This window comes from Trachurus japonicus, chromosome 14 (genome assembly GCF_045865225.1).
Source record: "Trachurus japonicus isolate A0001 chromosome 14, Traja_1.0".
Classification (NCBI taxonomy): Eukaryota; Metazoa; Chordata; class Actinopteri; order Carangiformes; family Carangidae; genus Trachurus; species Trachurus japonicus.
In genome coordinates, this window is record NC_140920.1 from 32,664,980 (window position 1) to 32,686,659 (window position 21,680).

At 42.2% G+C, this 21,680-nt stretch overlaps 2 protein-coding genes across 5 annotated transcripts; both read left to right on the top strand.

Annotated features, from left to right (window-relative positions):
• Window positions 1-4,229: 4,229 nt before the first annotated feature.
• Window positions 4,230-10,989, top strand: LOC146975141 (capZ-interacting protein-like). Of its 4 annotated transcripts, none has more exons than XM_085798830.1 (6): window positions 4,230-4,315; window positions 8,040-8,129; window positions 8,208-8,276; window positions 8,355-8,426; window positions 9,859-10,104; window positions 10,304-10,989. In XM_085798830.1, exons 1-6 carry the CDS (start codon window positions 4,310-4,312, stop codon window positions 10,736-10,738), a joined length of 918 nt encoding a protein of 305 aa, XP_085654956.1. In that variant the 5' UTR covers window positions 4,230-4,309; the 3' UTR covers window positions 10,739-10,989. The 4 variants fall into 4 exon arrangements, with proteins under 4 accessions (XP_085654956.1, XP_085654957.1, XP_085654958.1 ...); XM_085798831.1 differs by having other exon boundaries at window positions 8,358-8,426; XM_085798832.1 differs by having other exon boundaries at window positions 4,248-4,315; window positions 8,040-8,126; window positions 8,211-8,276.
• Window positions 10,990-14,066: 3,077 nt separating this feature from the next.
• Window positions 14,067-19,640, top strand: LOC146975142 (deoxycytidine kinase 2). Its single transcript, XM_085796950.1, has 8 exons — window positions 14,067-14,262; window positions 17,352-17,467; window positions 17,556-17,639; window positions 18,137-18,246; window positions 18,365-18,512; window positions 18,652-18,767; window positions 19,320-19,419; window positions 19,507-19,640. The coding sequence occupies exons 1-8, from the start codon at window positions 14,157-14,159 to the stop codon at window positions 19,531-19,533; spliced, it is 807 nt and encodes a 268-aa protein (XP_085653076.1). The 5' UTR covers window positions 14,067-14,156; the 3' UTR covers window positions 19,534-19,640.
• Window positions 19,641-21,680: the final 2,040 nt, after the last annotated feature.

The following is a 21,680-nucleotide window of genomic DNA, read 5'->3' on the forward strand; positions in this document are numbered from 1 at the left end:
ATTATGTAACATTACCACACATGAAGCAAATACCCGGAACTGCTTGCACTTTTGAAATCACTCCGCCCAGCAGCCGTGGGCGAATCTGCCAAAATGTTGAAATATCCCTTTTAACTCCTGTGTCATTGTGGGTTTCATTAGAACTTGGAAGTTGGATTTTCTGAGTTCTCACTTAGCTCCATCATCACAAATACCCAAGTTCAAACTCGAACTCAAAAATTTGGAGATACTTAAAGGGATAGTTCAACATTTTGGCAAATTGGCCCATTGCCATAATCGCTATAGTCATAGCAGTAGGTTCATTACCTTTAATTGTAGCTGTAAGCTATTTTCAGTACGGCGGAGCGCAGCAGCTGGCTGCTCAGAGCTACGCTATGGAGGCTAAGGGAATTTCTTGGTTTCCCTCATTAAACTCATCAAATTCAACATCCCAAAACTCCACAGCGCTTTTGTAGACAAGTTGTGACCTGCACAACCACCACGCTATGAGATAATGACGGAACGATACGAAACGGAGCCGTTTTCGAGGTAAATACAGGGTAAATACGGAGACTGCTTGCTGAAAAACTGTCCCTGAACGCAACGCGCATCAGCGGTTTTGTATGAATTTACCTCGAAAACGGCTCCGTTTCGTATTGTTCCGTCATTATCTCATAGCGTGGTGGTTGTGCAGCTCACAACTTGTCTACAAAAGCGCTGTGGAGTTTTGGGATTTTGTATTTGATGAGTTTAATGAGGGAAACCAAGAAATTCCCTTAGCCTCCATAGCGTAGCTCTGAGCAGCCAGCTGCTGCGCTCCGCTGTACTAAAAATAGCTTACACCTACAATTAAAGGTAACGAACCTACTGCTATGACTATAGCAATTATGGCAATGGGCCAATTTGCCAAAATGTTGAACTATCCCTTTAAAGCAGAAGTAAGCGAGTTTTGGCTAACTGCCTGTCAGCCGATGGAGTTAGCAGTCCCCGCCCTCGTCATGGATCTATTGGTCCTCGTCCCTACGTCACCACATTCACGCGCATCCCTTGACTGCACACACAGCCCTGCATGCCGTTCTCTCTCCTCATTGGATAAAGGTTGTAGGATACAAGGAAGTATACAAGAAGTTTTCTCCTCGGCTTACAGCAGAGCAGAGTGACTGACAGACCCGTGTTTCGGACCAAACACTCTATGTAAGTGATTGCCGTTGGAAGATATAAATATTTAAGACTTATATTAACACAAACATTCCGCTTACTTCTGCTTTAAGTAACCCTAAACTCTGAATCCAAGATGTTGATTTTGGAAATAACTGAACATCCTTCTCAAGCAGAACTCAGCAGTTTAACCACCAGGTGGCAGCACAGAACAGCTGGGAAACAGCTGCACTGGAAATCATCAAGATTTCATTGAGACGCCTCAACATGAACTCAGGACTGTGCTCTTCAAAGACATGTTCCTCATGTCCTGAGTAAAAACTATAAAGTCCTGAGTCAAGAACAACAGCCCTGAGTAAGGCATCAAGTCCCAAGTAGTAACCATTAAGTCCTGAGTCAAGACTGTCAAGTTATGAGTCAAGAACAACAGTCCTGAATGCAAACTAACAGTCCTGAGTCAAAACCATCAAGTCCTGATTCAAGGCCATCAACTCCTTGATTAAGACTATCAAGTGCTGAGTCAACCAACCATCCTGGGTCAAGACCAGTCCCTAAGTCCCAGAGGTGACTTGATAACAGAATGGTTGCCCTGAGCAACGACTCTCTCTACATTGTTCAAGTAGCTGATTAGTTAGCAGGTACCAGACCATCCTACCACACCTGTAAGTTTAAAGGAAATACATTTCCTTTCTATCAGATTGCTTATTATTGAATTATGTTCACCCAGAATGATTCTTGACTTATAAAGGTATTTTTGTACAGCAGAAAATGTATGTGTTATTAATGTAAGAACGGTAAAGGTAAGTGTTTTAAAGGGCCAATATTATGCAAAATCCCAAAAGGAAGGGTGCTCTTGCGCTTCAGCCAGGTAAATCGGTGCTCTCAGACAGGACCAGTAGGTAGGAAGGTGCAATTGGGTCACTTCACGAGGACTAAACCCAAAGAAACGACTGGAGCACTCGATATAAAGCAGATATTTAATAATAATACAGGTGTACAACACCTAACGTTTCGATGCAATGCGTCTTCATCAGAGGTATATTATGCAAAATCCACTTTATACTGGTTTTGTAGCGGTTATAGTCTATGTGTGCCTGTGGCCTTACTATGACGCCTGGAGGTGAAAAAAGTCTGTTCGCTCTTGATTGCTTCACTTTTTTGAGATCGTGTCTCCAAACGGGCCAGTTGGAAGTGCAGTTCCACTTGACGTCACGAGGGAGCTAACTTGGAGTGACTCCACCTCCCCCAACATCCCAAGTGTGAAGTTATCGGCTGCAACAAGCAGCATGAATATTTATTTTTCTAACTTTCTGATGGCTGTAGGAGTCTCTCCATGTTCCTCCTGTGCCAGTAAAAAGGGAACATTTACATTCTCTCAGACAAGACAATAGTCTCTAGGCTATTTGATTTTAATTTAAATGGAACAACTATTGATAATTCATTCGATCATTCCCCACGCCTATTCCCAATGTCAACATTAGCACATGGTGAAAGAACCACATGACAGGTGTGGAGTGGACATGGTTTACACATCTTATTTGCATTTCAAGGTGCAGACACAGAAACGGCTTGTTCTCAGGAGAGTTAGATGGCTGAGATTTAGAACCGCAGATTTATTTGGGGACAACACGCTACTAATAGTATACTGATGTGGTTGGACCACTGACCAATGTGAAATGGTTGAAAAACAGCATAATATGGGACCTTTAATTTAGCTGTGTAATGAGTTGTGTCCTGTGTGAAGATGAACAGAAGGTTTAGATTCCTTTGGACCTTGGATGTTTTGATAATATTAGAAAATGAGTGGTGAGGTCAAATGAGGAGTTGTTTTAAAAGTGAGCAGCTAAAATCTAACTGGTCGATAACTGCAGTCTGAGTCCATCACATATCTGCATCTGAGTTTTAACGTTTCTGACAGAAGAAGTGATATTGCGTAACATCTCTCCACTCATATTTCCTGTGGCATTAATTTCACCATATATGGTTTCCCCTTTCATAACACGCCGTTGTTTTTTTCCTGTCAACTTCACTCCCCCTCTAAAACCACGTCCTGTCACCAACTGTCACTGTTGATTGGTCACAAGACAAAGTGAGATAAGTTCAGCATTTTTATATGAAGTGAGGTTTTTACTCCTAGTTTTCTTCATTCAGTAATCACTCATTTTTGTTGCAGTTTGTTCCAGTGAAATTCACAAAAGTTGTTAACTTCAGGTTCACACATGGAGTCAGTTAAGTTCTGAGGCAGACGTGAAGAAATACAAAAGGAGAAACGAAATAAGTTTTTTTTTCTGCTCGTGTGACTCAACTTCCTGCTCAACAAACAGGCAGCAGCTTCCTCTTCGTCCGCCATCACAGCATCTGAGACACACAGGCTGGAAACCACATTTACAAGGGTCATTAAATGAGGCAGGGAGGGGGCACTAATTAACTGCCACTGAACTATTAACTAAGCTGCAGAACTAACTCTTCTGAACAGCATATACAGAAATAATATAAAGCCAACTAGATTATGAGGCAAGACCCATTGCAATGAAAGTTGATGCGTTGAATGTTGAAAATGAAGCTTCACACTAAAATGCCACAACAACCAGTGACACACACTGTACAACAGAGGAGGGAATGGGGGGGGGAGTGAATTGCTGCAGGTGAAGTCCCGGCCTGCTTTTTGAGGAATCACTTGATGAAAAATGTTGTGAATCAATTGTAAACACTCACTGATGATGTAACAGGAAGTATCATTTTGAAAGAACGACAGCCAATGGAGGACATCAGCAACAGCAGTTCACGTTGTTTACTGAAGGGGACTTTTTTTTTAAATTTTTTTTACATTTATTCTACCCTGCTGACTTCCATTCTCTGTCGTCTGTCATCATGTCAACAATAATTAAAAAGAATACAGCTTTAATTAAACACCACAAACTGCAGAATGACACAACTATGATCAACATGTGACAGAACTTGAGCCCCGCCCCTCCCATCTCTCTGTCACTATGTGTCAGTAGTGACTCTGCTTCTATATTTAACCTTTCTCTCTCTCTCTCTCTCTCTTTCACACACACACACACACACTCTCTCTCTCTCTCTCTCTCTCTCTCTCTCTCTCTCTCACACACACACACACACACACACACATACTCCACATAAACCAAGCTGCTGAGAGACGACGAGCAGGATGGAGGTAAAACTCTTCTAATCTCTTCTGTACTGCTGCTCTTCAGTTGTGTAGATATTTGTGTGTGCGTGTGTGTGTTGTTATTGTTGTCTTGTTTCTGTTTCTACCACTGACAGAGGAGTAAACAGATTCATTCTAAGCAGACTTAATTTGGTGGTTGGTTGAATAGTGGAGTGTGTGATGTGTTGGACAGTGCTGCAGGTGTCAGTCAGCGAGTGCAGGCCTCCGTCCCTCTATCACAGCTGTGTCAGTGTGAGCAAACACATGATTTGATTTGTTATAAATAGGAATATCTTCAGTGTCGACACTGGATTTATCAGAATATCACGTTTCCCTCCTAAACTTCACACGTGCACATCCAGAACCGGATGTCAGAGCTTTCCAGCAGCACTTGAACACAGCACACTTCTGTCACTGTGACAAACACGTCAAACAGGTAGAGAGAGATGTAAATGATCTCACACCCAGCACGTCAGTTTGATAAACAACAAGTTTCCATGTCTGTGACGCAAACAAACAAGTTCATGTTTATGAAGATACTTCCTCATCTAAGCAAATTTTTCACACAAGTGTGACGTTAATGAGTTTGATCAACATGCAGAGCAGTGTGGTGCGTTCACTGACCGGAGGTTATCACAGGTCACTGTCATTCAGCCTGAGGTGCCAAGTCTAAACTACGTGACTCTCTGATTATAACAGATTTATTGAAGGAACATTACAACACGTTTGTGAATCCTAACTACGGTGGCCCTGAAGGCTGAACTCACTGTAACTGAAGAAAACACATGCATAGATGCAAATGTGCTACAAATTCAGAAAACAACTCCATCAGTTTGACAACACATGAGCTGCAAAAACTCACAACACAACAGCAGTGTTTCCAGGGACACAATAAAGTGAGGGACCAGGCTGAGGTGCTTCAGTTCAAAGCTTCTTAACTTTATATGTTGTGCAGACGGCTACTGGTTAGTGGGTTTGACTATTATGAGTTTGTTTTGTCATTCACATGTACTGTTAGCTTAGCATTAGTGTTTAGCCATGTCCATCACTTTATTGTGTCGTGGGTTTGTGTAGCCTACTACGTTGCAGTGTTTTTTTTTTTAAATCCAAACTTTCTTTATTGTTTTTTTCACAGAACAGTCAGGATCTCAGTCCTTACAAATGACAATGGTTCCAGAACAGGTTAAAGATCCAGTTCTTATTTACCCATATCGGCCCAGGTGTATAGCCACCCAACCACATCTACCCTGAATTACACACATTCAATCCATTCACACTCATACGTTGCAGTGTTTTGAGCCTACAGGGCCACCGTAGATAACACATGAAGCACCTGCATCTTTTCATCTCTGTGGGGTTTTCCACTTGTGGTTGTGCTCTGGAAAGTTTTTAACTTCAATCACAATATTTTCAGTTTGATGGATCATGGTCTCATTTTTAAGGGGGACACAGGTGAATAGGGATAATAAATGTATGTAAATCATTACGATTGGTTGTCGAATCAGAGGAAATTACTTATTTTTTTTGGAGCCTACATTGTTCAGGGGAGAGAGAGCTTTACAACGATGCCTGAAACGACATGGGTCAGGCAACAGGCACAGCACAGTATGTCACAGTAGCTGCTAACTTAGGAGAAATCTATTGACAAGAGAGACAAAATGAAATAAAATAACCACCTTAATGTGGATTTTCTACCATTTCTTTCCACTTTTCTGAAAGAATACATGTTAAGGAAGAAAAATAGCCCAAAATCTCAAAATTAAGAATTGAGAAAAAACTCATGATACGATGAATCACCATGAGAGTTCCTAACTCGCTCACTGGACATTATTTCACGTTTTTAGCGATGGCTGCCTTCTGCCTTGCTGCACTGATTCGTTTTATGTTTGAATGCTGAACAACATGACTGAGATAATAATGTAAACCTGTTCATTACAACATGTGTCAGCACCTACAGTAAGTGGGGGTTTGATTATGTGACGCTGCCAGATCAGACCCATCACCTGAGTCAACACACTGGAGACAGGAAGGGAGGGGCGTGTGGTGTGGTGACCTAGAAGGCTCAGGGGAGATGGAGTCAAAACTAGAAACTAATGTGAAGAAATCTGCCTGTCAGTTTGAACAACAACCCTCAGAAACAGGAAGTGGTTTACGGCTCAGTTTTCATCACTCTGCCTTCAGTTCAGAGGTCAACGACACTAGACTGTGTGTGTGTGTGTGTGTGTGTGTGTGTGTGTGTGTGTGTGTGTGTGTGTGTGTGTGTGTTGCAGACTGAGGATCATGGTGCTTACAACTTCAAAAGATGTGGTTTTAGGGTCTGTGAAAGAATCAGGTTTACATTAGAGTCAACAAGAGTCTCCATAAAGGAACAACCACAAGTATGTGTGTGTGTGTATGTGTGTGTATGTGTGTGCATGCGTGTGTGTGTGTGTGTGTGTGTGTCCCCTCCAGGCGATGTGATTTCATTATCTGTTGAATGCCAGCTATGTGAGACCTTCAGCTGAAATGGACATGGATCAACCCCACGTCAACAGCTGTGTGTGTGTGTGTGTGTGTGTGTGTGTGTGTGTGTGTGTGTGTGTGTGTGTGTGTGTGGCCTGAACCTTTAATAGACTTGCATAGCTCTGAAGGTCGACACAGTCCTGGACTCGTGTTTTGTGTTTACTAACAGTTTTCATAGCTGTGAAGCCAGGGAAGGGTTAGATGGCAGCAGTAATACACACTCACACAGTGGGCTAGTAAAACTACTACCTACTACTACTATAGTACTACTGTACTTCATGTAGCAGTAGCAGCAGCAACAGTAGTAGTGGTATTAGGAGTAGCAGTAGCAGTGGTAGCATTTGTATTAGGAGCAGCACCTAGTAATATCAGTAGTAGTAGTAGTAGTGTTACCTAGTAGCAGTAGTAGTAGTAGTCGTAGTACCTAGCAGTGTTACCTAGTAGCAGTAATAGTAGTAGTACCTAGCAGTGTTACCTAGTAGCAGTAATAGTAGTAGTACCTAGTAGTGTTACCTAGTAGCAGTAGTAGTAGTAGTGGTGTTCGTACCTAGTAACAGTAGTAGTAGTAGTGGTGTTACCTAGTAGCAGTAGTGGTAGTAGAAATAGTGTTAGTACCTAGTAGCAGCAGTAGTAGTAGTAGTAGTAGTAGTGGTGTTACCTAGTAGCAGTAGTAGTAGTAGAAGTAGTAGTAGTACCTATAGTGGTACTAGGTGGTACTAGGTACATCAGGTGGTCGGTCTTGTAGTAGCAGTAGTAGTGGTACTAGGTACTACTACATCAGGTGGTACTAGGTCTTGTAGTAGTAGTAGTACCTAGTAGTGGTACTAGGGGGTACTAGGCACTACTACATCAGGTGGTAGGTCTTGTAGTAGTAGTGGTGGTGGTGGTGGTGTTAGTCCCTAGTAGCAGTAGCAGTAGTAGTAGTGGTACTAGGTACTAGGTCCATCAGGTCTTGTGGGACATCATCATCCTCCTGCTGTTGGCTTCATGTTGCTGGACAAACACCTGTCTCTATGACAACACACACCTGTTCCTAATATGGTCACAGTGCCACCACAGACAGGAAGTGAGCAGGCCAGCTGTAGGACTGCAGGAGGCAGGAGGTAGGAGGCAGGAGGCAGGAGGCAGGAGGCAGGAGGCAGGAGGCAGGAGGCAGGAGGCAGGAGTCAGTGTTCAGTCACATCATGTCTCATCATATATCTAACATCCACCCTGGTGTGATCCTCAGGAGGAGGCGGTGTCCAGACGCTCCGTGGCTGAACTAGCAGGAAAGTTTACAGCTCCTCCTCACAATGCTGCTGGGACTGGGAGTGAAGTGGTGAGTTCAGGGAACATCAGACAAACAGAGACATGTTTGCTCCAGCAGGTTTAGTAAGAGGTTCATGCTTTCTTGCAGGAGAAGCCGGTCAGACGACGACCACCTCGCACTCTACCACTCCCAACCACACAGGGAGAGCAGCAGGAGGTGAGAGAGAGACGCAAAGGAAACATCAGCTTGTGTTACCTGAAGTAGGTCCTGTTAACATGTGTGTGTGTGTGTCAGCAGGCTCCAGGTGTCACCTCACCTCTACCTTCCAAAGCCAAGAGGAACTCTGCTCTGATTGAGAAGCTTCAGGTAAGAGCAGCTGGTTTCTGCCTGTCACGGGCTGCAAACTGACTGTCTACAAATGTAAAATGATGTCACTAAAGTTTAGGTGAATGTAAAGACCCTCTTATGAAGCATGAGAAAGTTACAAAGAGGCAGAGACACAAAACATAAAGGTTACCATAGTAACCATCATACACTTGCCATAGGAAAGCTCCAGAATGGGAATAAAAGACAATATCCACTTGTTGATATTTGTCCCTTGACAATGCTCTGTTGGACCAGGAGCTGACGGTCTCATGATGCAGCGACCAACTCACCACAGAGAGACCTTAAACTAAGCTCAGCTCTGGTGGCTCATGTTTAGAGTTGCTTACAGGCTACTTTGCTAACACTACACACACAACGTAATAACACCGGCCTCATAACACAACCACAGGTGGTGAGTGAGCTCAGTGTGTGTCTGCTCTCTGATGAAAGGGCAAAGGTCAGATTGAGTGGAGACGGTGAAGCACAAAAGCAACGACAGCAACACGGAACAGACCAGAATCACAGAAATGATCATTCACTACACAGGCAGCATGTTCAAGTTCGACTCACACACCCTGACCACAGTCTCAGTTTTCATTTGATCCAACCTGGGGAGTGGCGCTGTGGCCCGGCTCTAGGGCACAGCTGCCCCGGCTCCGCAGGTCCCCTGATGACATCATTCTGACATCACTGGAGTCACTCTGATATAGGACGAATCGCCTTGTTGTTTACAACTAGGCTTCTGGGTAGAAAACCAGCATGAGAACAATTGTGACAGACGAGAGTTTCGCTATATCTAATTTTTCATGTTACTATATCGCCGTTTAGACTAATCTGATGTTTGTTAAAGTCTATAAAACCAATGATTGGACAAACATTAATACTATTTATGTGTGCACATTTTTGTAATTAGTCATGGTTATCATAGATTAGCTGGGCTAACGGTTACCTGTTTAACTTTAATAAACGGTCCATGAAAAAATATTTTTTCCAGCGGATATCTTAGTTACAACATGACTGAGCTAACTGGAGTAGTTTCATGAGGGTTTTAACAGCTGACGTCCTGATGTTAGCTTAGCTACCGCCGTTAGCTTAGCTACCGTTAGCTGACCCTGTCAGCTGCAGCCACTGATGGTTTCTAGACACCGTGATTCCCCCAAACTTAATAAATAGCAACACAAAACACACACACACAGAAATGGTAATGTTTCTTCAATCATTTCAGATTTGTCTAAACGGTGATAGGGCGTGAAAAATATGATATATATAGCTAAACTCTCTTTTGTTACTATTGATCTCATTCAAATTACGTGCTGGTTTTCTACCCGGGAAGTAGAACACAACAAGGCGATTCGGTCTATAACCGTGACATCATCAACATCACTCTGACATCACTGACATCACTCTCTCTCTCTCTCTTTTCTCTCTGTAGGCCTCCCTTGTTCTCCCTGGCTCCAGCCCCATCCCCTCTCCAAAGAGCCCAGGCTTCAGGTTGCTGCCCCCCACCCTAACCCCAGCCTCCCCCGGCTCTGCCCCAGAAACCACGGTAACCTCCTCGTGCGCGGTGACACCCACCAGCCCAGTCACTGCCTCTCCAGCTACTGAAGAGGAAGGCCCCACCTCTTTTGAAGCCCCGCCCACTGTGACAGAGGGCTCCATCCTGCCGAGCATGAACAAGGTCAGAGATGAATTCAGTGACCCATGACAGCTGTATGTAAATTCCTCCGCTGGTGTGTTTAAACCTCTGTGAAGAAATGTAGCTTGCATCCACTGCCTGATGTGAGGCGTTTAGGGGACATCTGTAAACTTCCTATAGGTATTCTATAAAGTCATAATTATTAAGCTCAACTTGCTGTTTCTGATTGGTCCTTCCCCAGAGCCGAGCCCGTCACTCCATCCGCAGACGCCCTCCGTCCCGCCGCCACAGAAAGTCCAGCAGTGGAGACGAAGTTGGGGTCACCAATGATGTCACAGACAAAACCACGGGAGGAGAAGGAGGAGGAGACGTTTTCAAGAAGGACGGACAAACAGACGACTTGAAGGACGACAAAACGGAGGCTTCAACATCTCCTGGAGAGGATCAGCAGCACGAGACTGAGTCCAGAGAGGAGGAGGAGGAGGGGAAGGAGGAGGGAGAGGAAGAGAACAGATCTTTATCAGGAGGAAAGGAGGAGAAGGGGCAGAAAGAGGAGGAAAAAGAGGAAAAGGAGGAGAGTGAGGAGAAGGAGAAACAATCTGGAGAAGGAGTGACTGAGAAAGTGGCAAACACAGAGAGCAGCGGAGAAGAGAAGAGCAGTGTGATTCCCACATGATGAACTCCACGTTACTATGACAGTGTCAGTAAAACTCAGCAGCCGTTTCACTTTTAAAGGCTTGAAGGAGGCCTGTTGTTTCTGTAGGCTTTCTGTTTGAAGGACCAGCAGGTAGGAACTTACACTGAAACTCTGGACTTTTCCTTTTTTTTAAAATGACGTTTTCATTCTTGCATTGCCATGACGTGCCTGATGATGATGATGATGTTTTGTATTCTATAAGTATCTGTGAAATCCTGGAGTTGACAGGTACGGAGGTTATTAGACCTGTGAGCTGATCACCTGGTTTCTAAAGGGAAATCCTTTTATTGTCTCAGCAACTGAAGAACCTGTAAACTCTCATTGTGCCTTGACGTTTGAAACAGAAATTAAAAAGCATTTTTTTCTGCAAAATAGCTTTTTGTCTGCTCTTTGATGTCTAATTTTGATTGATTAGGACAGGGGGCGGGGATAAAGGATACACACCCGAAATCTGGTCAGTACAGACTAGAATTGTGACACTGATGAGCCACTGCCAGTTAGAAGCTAAACGTCATGAAAAGAGACTAACAACACAAACTGCTCTGAAAGATGCTGGCTAACCATTCTGAAGGCTGCTTAGCCTACTATGTTAAAGCAAAAGTAAGCGATCCAGTCGTTTTGGCTAACTTCTTGTCAGCGGATGGAGTTAGCAGTCCCCACCCTCGTCCCTATGTCACCACATGCACGCGCATCCCTTGGCTGCACACACAGAGAGGACCGCCCCTTTATGCCGTTCTCTCTCCTCATTGGATAAAGGTTGTAGGATACAAGGAAAGTTTTCTCCTCGGCTTACACACAAATATTCTGCTTACTTCTGCTTTAACTGTTCTAAATGATGCTAACTAAAGCATTCTAAAAGATGTAGGCCTAAACTGTGCAAATTGTCCTCAAGGTAAGATACGTTTATTTGTATAACCCATTTTTACACAGTTTGTCTCAAAGATGCTAACTGTGCTAGCTCTCTGAGATGACATAGCTAAGCTACATGTGTTGATCTGAATTCAGACAGTTTAAAAAAAACAACAACTAGGCTACCTGTTTCCACAAAGCACTTTCACTTCACAGTGACAGTAGCCTACACCGCCACAGGGTTGCCCCCGGGAAATATTAAGCCATTCTGCTGTGGCAATCCAACATAAGCAGACTAGTTGATAAACGCCAGGCCCTCTGGTAGTGCCTTGTGGTGTTAAGAACGGCATTTACAATACGCCTGAAACAGGGGATTTGACCATGTTGACTTGCCATAACACTGAGGTGTGTGACTATCAGTGTGAAGTGAAATTGATTTGTGGAAACAGGTAGCTAGTTCCCTCTTTGTAACTGTGAATTTAGTTGGGATAGGCTATTGGGCAATTATTGAATTTCAGAAGACTTTAATTCTGTGTGATCAGTTCAGAAAATGTGTGTCTCTTTTATAGATCAGTTGAAAATCGACCATTCTGCTTATTTTAGTAGCCTATAGAAGGTAAGATCCTACCCTTCAATCACTTGCACTTTATACAATAACAGTGAGTCACAATGTTTCTTCAATCACTTGCACTTTATACAATAACAGTGAGTCACAATGTTTCTCTATACAATTAGGGGGCGAAATTAGGGGAAGAAAATTGAAGGTATAGGCCAGGGTTTAAGTCTGAACCTCTTACTGTAACCAAACACAACTCACACTTAATCAAAACACTAGACAAAAAAATTAGAAGTCAATTGGAGCTGTTTGACCTTGAAATGTAACATCCTTCACCTGTCGACACTCTTCCAGCCATCTGAAGTGCAGGTCAGCCTGCTGGAGAGAGGCCATACCTTCATCCAGACCCTCAACTGTTGAATAGGGAGGACGTATGCAGGGACGCTCACTTCATCTGATGTCCTGTAGTGTTTTAGTCTCCTATGTCCTCATGTAGAGGAACTGAAACCTCTTCTGATCAGGAACAGAAAAATCACAGAACAGAACAATCAGCATCAGTAGGCCTATCAAACCAAACCATTGAGTGCAAATATTTTACACACACGACACGCAGCAAATAAAATAATCACCCACAATGTTTATCTGCGTTGCTGCTATATCCAGTGGTAATGCTGCTGCTAATGCTAACTTTACTGTTAGCTGTTTGTAGCAGCTGCAGCCTGCAGGGTCAAGTTCAGATCATCAGTGACAGTGCTGTTGTTGCCAGGGTTACCATCGATACCACCTTTAGTTTTCTGAGATGTTGCTTGAAGAAAAGAGATTCTTTTCTGCTGCTTAATGCTGCTCTTCCTCACCACCGTGCTGGCAGACTGGACTGTGTGCCTGTGATCCTTCCTGGATGACTCTAGAATCAGAAAGAATATAAAAAGAATAGGCTACAGAATCCTAGTTATGGATCAGAGGTTTGTGGGTGCAGTTTCCATGCAAAGAAAAGAGGGTGTAGTAATATAAGTTAACCACAAGAGGGCTGAAGTCTACAGATACTGACTGAACCATAGAACTGAACGTGTGCACATTCCCTGCAGGTTTTACAATACAATCTGTCTTTTCTGTTCTTGTCAAAAGTCTTTTTTATTTTCAGAAATGTTCATAATAATTCAAATAGACAGTAAAAACTACACAAACCAAGACTAGATAGATAGATAGATAGATAGATAGATAGATAGATAGATAGATAGATAGATAGATAGATAGATAGATAGATAGATAGATAGATAGATAGATAGATAGATAGATAGATAGATAGATAGATTAGTCCAGGCATAGCGTTTTACGACAGATTGTAAAAGAATTTATTTTCAGCATACATCATTTCTACGAGGTGTCCAGAACAACAGCTACTACGTCGATTGATTTGCTCTATCACAATGAAACATTTGCACAATGAAAGTATCCATGAAATGTAACATTTTTTGTATTAAATTTCTTTGAAAATTAATTTGAATATGCAAATGAGCCATATAATGGAATATGCCCAAAATACACCCGAATAGCCCCCCCCCCCCTTTACTCCTACCACAATGACATTTTACAATGAAAGTATGCATGAAAAGTAGCCTAACATCTTTTGTATTACAAGTTTCTTGGAAAATAAATTTGAATATGCAAATGATGTATGGTGGAAAAAATTCTATTACAACTTCTATTTTTGGTCCAAAACGAGCTAGATTGCCTGGACTAAGATACCGCAGATAGATTTTCAGTCTGGGTCATAGGTCTGGGTTAGTCAGGTTCATGGGCTTCAGAAACAGGAGCAGAGTCGGACATGACGCCTTTAGTCCCGCCCCCGGAAAAGGAACTCTATTCTACTCTATTCTGGCGCGGGATTTAACCATAGGATTTAACTGAGGAGGAATCTCGCAGCTGTTTCCCTCCTTGCGGAGAACAAACAAAGATCAATAACAGATCGATATCCGTTCATTGGCCGATTAAATGGCGACTCCACCGAAGAGGCCGTGCGGTGTTTCCAGCAGTCCGTCCCCGAGCGGCAGCAGCTTCTGCCGCAGACTGAAGAAGATCTCCATCGAGGGAAACATCGGTGAGTTGTGAGCGAGCGGGCTGAGCAGCGGTGAGCTTTGTAGCTACCAGGCTGCTGCTGCTGTTCTCTGCTCAGACACTTTAACCCTTAGATGCATAAGTGGGGTCAAAAATGACCCCATGCGTTGTTATTCTTCAAAATCTTTGAAATTAAAAGTAATTATAATTTCATATTCCAGGTATTCCTCATAAAACATGTTTGTGACATGAGGCCATTTGTATTTTTTAAAAATATTTCATTACTTTTAAGAAATTGCAGTTTTTGTATCACTACCCCACTCTTCCATAAGCGGGGTCAAAAATGACCCCAAGCATTTCCTATGGAATTTCCAAGGAACCTTTGATTCTCATCAACACTGACTGTCAGTATACTGTTACTGTCCCACTTAAACATCTAATGTCAGCAGTCTCACCACCCAGGAGGTCATTTTTACACAGCAACATACATGTAAGTATTATCTTCATTTATGAACTTATTTTCCACATCCATGAGTTTTCTGTGATAGAGTATAACGTTAGTATTATTGTCATCAAATTAGCCTACTTTGTTGTTACAAATTAGGCTAGGCACAATTAAGCTAATTGCAAAGTAATGTTAGTACTTTGATGTTAGCTAGTATAGTAAGGCAGCTAACATTACTGCATTTGCTGTGTAGAGAGTGAGACTCTTAATATACCTATAACTTCCCTATAATAAAAGCTAACCCGTTATATGATTATTGATGTGATGTATGTATGGTGTGTTGATGTGATGTATGGTGTGTGTGTGTGTGTGTGTGTGTGTGTGTGTGTGTGTGTGTGTATGCATGTCTGTGTATTTACTTACATATAAATGCCCAGAAATTGACTTACATAGCTACGTATTCATTTATACAGTATAGTTTTATGTGCCATTCAAACATTGTCCTTTTTATGTTTTCTCATCTAAAGTATCATGGCTGCTACAGGAGGCCAGCTAGGATTCCCGAGGACCTTGCCTGACAAGTGATCCTGCCGCACACTGAGAAGAGAGAAGATGTTTGTGTGTTTACATATGTATGGACAGTGTTATGGTCCCCAGATCTACTGAATGTTCTCTTTTTGTCCTCCATAGTCAAACAGACAGACGGACACACAAACAATGGATTTTGACATTTTTGATACTTGATTGAATGTTTTGTGATCAAATGTGAATAAAAAGTGATAAATGGACAAGTCAAAAATGAAATCACTCTTTTGTTGGCCAAAATATAATGAAAGTCATCATCTTTAACCAAAATTAAAGACATTTATTGCAAAAACGCATTGATTCTAATTGGGGTCATTTTTGACCCCACTCATGGAAGAGTGTAGGTATTGGTAGCTCATGCATCCAAGGGTTAAAGCCCTTAAACTCCGCTGAACACGGAGATCATTTGTGTTTCTGAGCTCAGTCTTCCTACAGCTGATCAGCCAGATCAGCTTGGCTGATCAGTCAACACTTTACTAATCAATAATCATTAACGTCTGTGGCTCCGTAGTGTACAGGGCGGGAAAATATCCAGGCGTCACTGTATTGTATAGCTCCCTGTTTGCTGTAAACACATCAGAGCTCTGATCGGTGATAATCTATCTAATCTATAGATTCAGTCACATTAAACCGAAAAGGTCCAAACGTTTCTTGAGGTTCAGTTTCAGCTTTTCAAGACAACAAACTGTAAACAAGATCATAACCGAGATTAACATCTGTAAACAGACTGTAAACAAGAGTATGACTATTAACATCTGCACACAAAATCTGCAAACTGAGATTAACATCAGGACAAAACAATGTCAGGTGAACTTCTGCACTGGTATCACTGATGTCATAGTATATTCGATGGAACTCAGGTCTCACTATTTCATAGTTTCAGAATCAACAGGAATATTAATTATAAGTCACATAGCCTATCAAATACAACTTTGAGTGAGAATGGAAACTAAAGTAAAAAGAACAGGATTACATAAAAAGCTTCTTTGTCATTTAAGTTTATATTCAATATTTTATGCCAACATAATACAAAAGACATCAGACTTCAACACAAACATCACCATAGTAAACAAAAATATACAGAAAAAAGAAAAAGAAGAGAGAAAAAACACAAATCACAGCCCATAAACAGCGCAGCACATCTCCCAGCACTAAACACCATGGTCACCGAAAAAAAATCTACAGTAGCCTATATGATAATATACCCATATACAAGAGGTCAACCCCTCATAGGATTCAGGTACCTATTCCCCTCTATTAAGAAAATGACCCCAGACCTGGTAAAATTTCCCTTCGTTATCGTTTAACCTTGCTATCATCAATTCATAGGAGGCATTATCCGTCATCATCTTAACCCAGTCAGTAAATTCTGGTCGAGTCTGACTCTTCCAGTGGCGAAGAATGATCCTAGCTGCAGTAATGAAGCCTGTTGCTGCTAAACCAAATTCTGCTTTTGATATTCCTGGTGGTGACCTTGACTTATCTCCCAGTAGACAGAGTTGGGGGGATTCAGGTAGAGTTTTTCCCAGCCATTCTGCCAATTTTCCTATAACTTTTTTTCCAGAAAGGGAAAATCAAAGAGCACTCCCACAGTAAGTGTAAAAAGGTTCCTTCCTGAGAATGACACTTCCAACACAGGTTGTTCTGTATCAATCCCATTTTATGGAGCCTTACTGGTGTATAATAATACCTGTGAATAATTTTATAATGTGTGAATTTGCCTCGGACGTCCCTGATGGACATTCCTGTGTTTACTATTATGTTTTCCCATACATCTTCCTCAATGTTGCAATTCAAATCTCTTTGCCAAAAACCTCTTTATTACCGGTCACTTCCTCCACTGACAACTCCTTCAGACTTCATGGACTGAGCCAGTTGCTGGAGACGTATGATGATGTCATGATGTTGCTCTGCTGTGTCAAGTTGATGGAAAACCCCCCAAGATCAATCAATTGGGTCAAACTCTGAGTCTGAGTCTTCAGATGATTTGTTTTGTCTCAACTGATTAATGATTATTGTTGATTATTTTGTTAGGAAAATGTCTGTTTCAAAATGATACACCAGTCTCTCACCTGTCTGTCTCTCACCTGTCTGTCTCTCAGCTGCAGGGAAGTCCACATTTGTGCGTCTCCTCCAGGGGGCGTCAGAGGACTGGGAGGTGATCCCGGAGCCCATCGGAAAATGGTGTAACATCCAGAATGACTGTGACATTTACCAGGTGCAGTGATGATGTCACACTGTGGATCCGGGCGCTTCCTGTCCTGTCCTTTCAGAATAAGGTGCTGATGATTTACCTGTGTCTGCAGGAGCTGAGTTCTTCTCAGAAGAGTGGAGGCAATCTGCTGCAGATGTTGTACGACAAACCGAGCCGCTGGTCCTACACCTTCCAGGTGAGTGTCACAACCAGTGGTGGGAATAACGGCGTTATAACGGCGCTACTATTTTCAGTAACGGGTAATCAAAAAAGTGACTATTTCCCCTGTTTTGATGCCGTTACTTGACTGAAGAAGTCCCGTCACAAAATATTACACCCATGTATGTCAAATCTAAACGGGAGGTTAGGGGGGCGAGTCCAAGTAATTTGACATATTTGAGCATTTTATGAAAAAGTAACACAATGTGGTCACAATGTGTCCCTGACCACCTTCAGAGGTGGTACAGGTGTAAACGCAATCTGATAACTGACGATGCATGTTAATGCCAGGTAACAACAGGCTACCAGATGAACATCCTCGTCATGTGGAGGCTTTATTAGCGGTGGCAGGAAAGGCTGTTAAAGGCAGCGTAGCCTGTTAAAGGTTCAAAAGTTAAAATCGAAAATAAGTCCGTACTGAGTCTTCGGTCCAGAACATATCCAAGCATGTCTCCCCGCTGTGTCTTTCCGCAGAATTACGCGTCTCTCAGCAGAGTTCGTGCTCAGCTTGAGCCTCCGTCAGCCAAACTGCAGCAGGCTGAAAACCCCGTCCAGTTCTACGAACGCTCCGTCTATTCAGACAGGTAACCACACACTGTGGAGTCTGTGCAGGTTTGAGTTACTACTATACAGTCAGCATATAGTGTAGTGTATATAGTCGGTGTGAAGTATTACTACAGTGGGTGTGTACTGTGTGTACAGGTACGTGTTTGCGTCCAGCCTGTTTGAGAGCGGTGACCTGTTGGACACAGAGTGGGTCGTCTATCAGGACTGGCACACCTGGCTCCTGAAGCAGTTCCAGTCTGAGATCGCCCTGGACGCCATCATCTACCTGAGAGCCCAGCCACAGGTACTACTACTACTACTACTACTACTACTAGTGTAATACTACTACTACTACTACTACTACTGCTACTGCTACTACTATTGTTGGTCTGTGTGTTTTGGTGCTGCCTTCAGGTTACTGAGTGAGTGTGTGTATATTTCAGCGGTGTATGCAGCGGTTGCACCAGCGGGGTCGGGAGGAGGAGCAGGGGATTCCTCTGGAGTATCTCGAGCAGCTTCACTTCAAACACGAGGCCTGGCTCTACCACAGGAACCTCAGGTGGGTCAAACATCTTCACCAACAGACGCTGGAAACTTTTCTGTAAAACTGAAAGTTCTGCAGCAGATACAGGAAGTAGCAGCAGCTTTCCAGTTAACACTTAGGCCCCGTCCACGCGAATCCGTTTTTTTCGAATCCGGATAAATACTTTATCGGATCGGCGTTGCGTCTTCTATTGAATTTCAACGGGGACTTCCCGTCTTAAGTGTTTATGTGTGGCAGCGCTACAGCACCACACACGCTCCACACAGGCCTGGAGGATGTACTACAGCGTTTTGGGTTGTTTTCACTGTATCCGTGTGGGCGCAGATATTTCTGGAAAGGATGCCGTGTTTACGGAGATTTTTTTCTAAACGATTAAGAAAAAGATCGGATTTGGTGAAGCCACGTATTCGTTTGGACGGAGCCTTAAAAGTCACTGTCCACTGAGCCTAAACATGCAAACATCAGATTTCAGTAAAGACGTCTGATTTGGAGTTTATTTGAAACTCGAGCTGCTAAATCTTCGAAGTCAGTGAACACATCACAGTACTGACCCAACTTTGTGGCCAGGTTGGACTTTGATTACCTGAATGATCTACCTCTTCTGGTCCTGGATGTCGACGATGACTTCAAGAACGATCGCATCAAACAGGAAGACTTCATCAGCAGGGTTTGTTCTGACTCTGCTTTGTGTTTTAGTTGTTCACAACTTTTTTAATTTTCTACATTCTGACCTCGAGTCTGTTCCCTCCCGCAGGTCAAAGACTTCCTTACCACGCTGTAGATTCATCTACCAATCACAGGCAAGGATGCGAGTGGCGGCCGCGTCTGATTGGATGATATTTACAGTTCCAGTTTACAGATACAGTTTATTAATGTCAATGTTTCAGTGCACAACTCAACATTTGTAGCAACAGAGTTTTAACCTCATCTATGTTTTTATTTTTTTATATTTTGTAGATACTTGTAAATGAGCCAGTCAAGGCATTATATCTGGTTGTGTGAGTGTGTGTATTAACACTATGTATTTACTTGAATTATGTGAATTAGCTAATATTTATACTTCAGGCTGGATCGTTTCCCTTATGAAAACCTGGTGCTTCACTTCAGCGACAACAACCTGTCAGTGAAGATGCTATGATGCCTTCAGGAACACTCGATGTTTTTCTCTGTTGATCTCTGTGAATCAATGAAATCAAACATCTGTTTTTCTAAGTGATTTTTGATGTGTTCCAAAACCCATTAAATCAAACTTCAAACCAAACTAGAGAATGCATTTCCTGAAGGAAATACATGTGAATGCTGAAAGCTGAACACCATTACTGAAGCAATGCTGAATGACCTGAAGAAATTACTTAAGCAGCTGAAACATAAAACTTGTAAGCTGATGAATGCCTTTAGGGGTAAAAGCAGTAGGAATGTTAAAAAGGTAGAAGAAAATGTAGAAATCCTGCCTGCTTAAGTGAAACAGTTGAAGATTTCAAAGAGTTGAAATCTGCAGCTAACCTGAAAGTAAAGAAAACTGATTTACTGAAACTAACATAGCTGAAGCAATAGCTGAGAATAGATTAAAAAGTAGAACTTTTAAGAAGGAGGTTGATTTTGTATCAAATGGTTGGAAATTACTTGAATTGTTGAAAATGAGTATGAAGAAACTGAAAAGCTTAAGTCTACTCAAATATGTTTAAAACTGACAGCGTGAACATATGGTTGAACCATTACTTATATAGATGAAACAATAAATGAAGAGTAAAAGTAGAACATTTAACAGTAGAAAAAAAAATTAAAAAAAAGTTGAAGAAAATGTAGAAATCCTGCATATTTGAAGTGTAACAGTTGAAGGGTTGAAATCTGAAATAGGTATGAAAATATAAAAAAATAGAATTTGTAAGAAGGTTGATTTTTTTTATGGAAGTAGTGTGTGTACCACACTACTTTGTTCATGATGATGCTTTAGATTTAAGGTTGGCTCTAATGGACATGATGGTCTGATTTTGCGGATGACTACATTTGTCCAGATGACTAGTGAAAAGTTGAATGGAGTTTGTTTTGCAGTTGTCAGGTTGATAAAGGGCTAATAAAACATGGTAGATGTTCATGTTCGAGGTCTTGTTCCAAGGTGTTAACAGACAATCTGACAATGATTGAAAGGTTTAACTGTGTAGTTAATGCTCAAGCGAAGGACATGTTGAGTCACCATGAGGTGGTGTAACCTGGCTAATCACTGACGGAGCAACATGTCTCCGCTTTACAGCAACTAAAAGGGGTCATTCAAACTGATCTGGGTGGTGTTAAAACGTACACAAGCTGTAAACATCAGCATACAGCATGGCTGACAAGGTGAGCATGTTCAGACACAGACTAACATGAAGAAGAACAAGAAAACAAAATTAATACTGACTCAAGGTTTCACATTAAAACTGATCCACACTCAATTTTAATTAACATAAAACATTATAAAATACTCTTTGTCTTGAGACCATTTGTTTTAGGAGGGGGAGGGGGCATGGTGTGATGAGCATCTGTGTGTTGAGTTTGTTGTCCTGAACCCTAAAAAGTTTGTTGACTCAAACTCAGTCGGACGAATTCCAGGACAGAAAAACTCAGCAAGGGGCGAGAACATGAAAACAAACTTTAATCAGACCCCCAAGAGACCTGGAGGAGGTCTGGAAAAGCCTGGTGAGACCTGGAGGAGGTCTGGAGAGTCCTGGGGACTCGGGAAGAGGCCTACATGATGTTAAGATGAAGTTTGTGATTAAGGTAAGATCTTTTAGACTACTGATTAGACTAATCTGATTTTTTTTTTTAAATCGTAGTCCTAAAGGTGCTATGAGCACTTTGTCAAGTTTTTTTTAATCAAGTTTTCATCTAGTTTGTTCAGAAATTGAGGCTTTTTTATTTCTTGCCTGAAGGCAATGTTGTGCCCTAAGG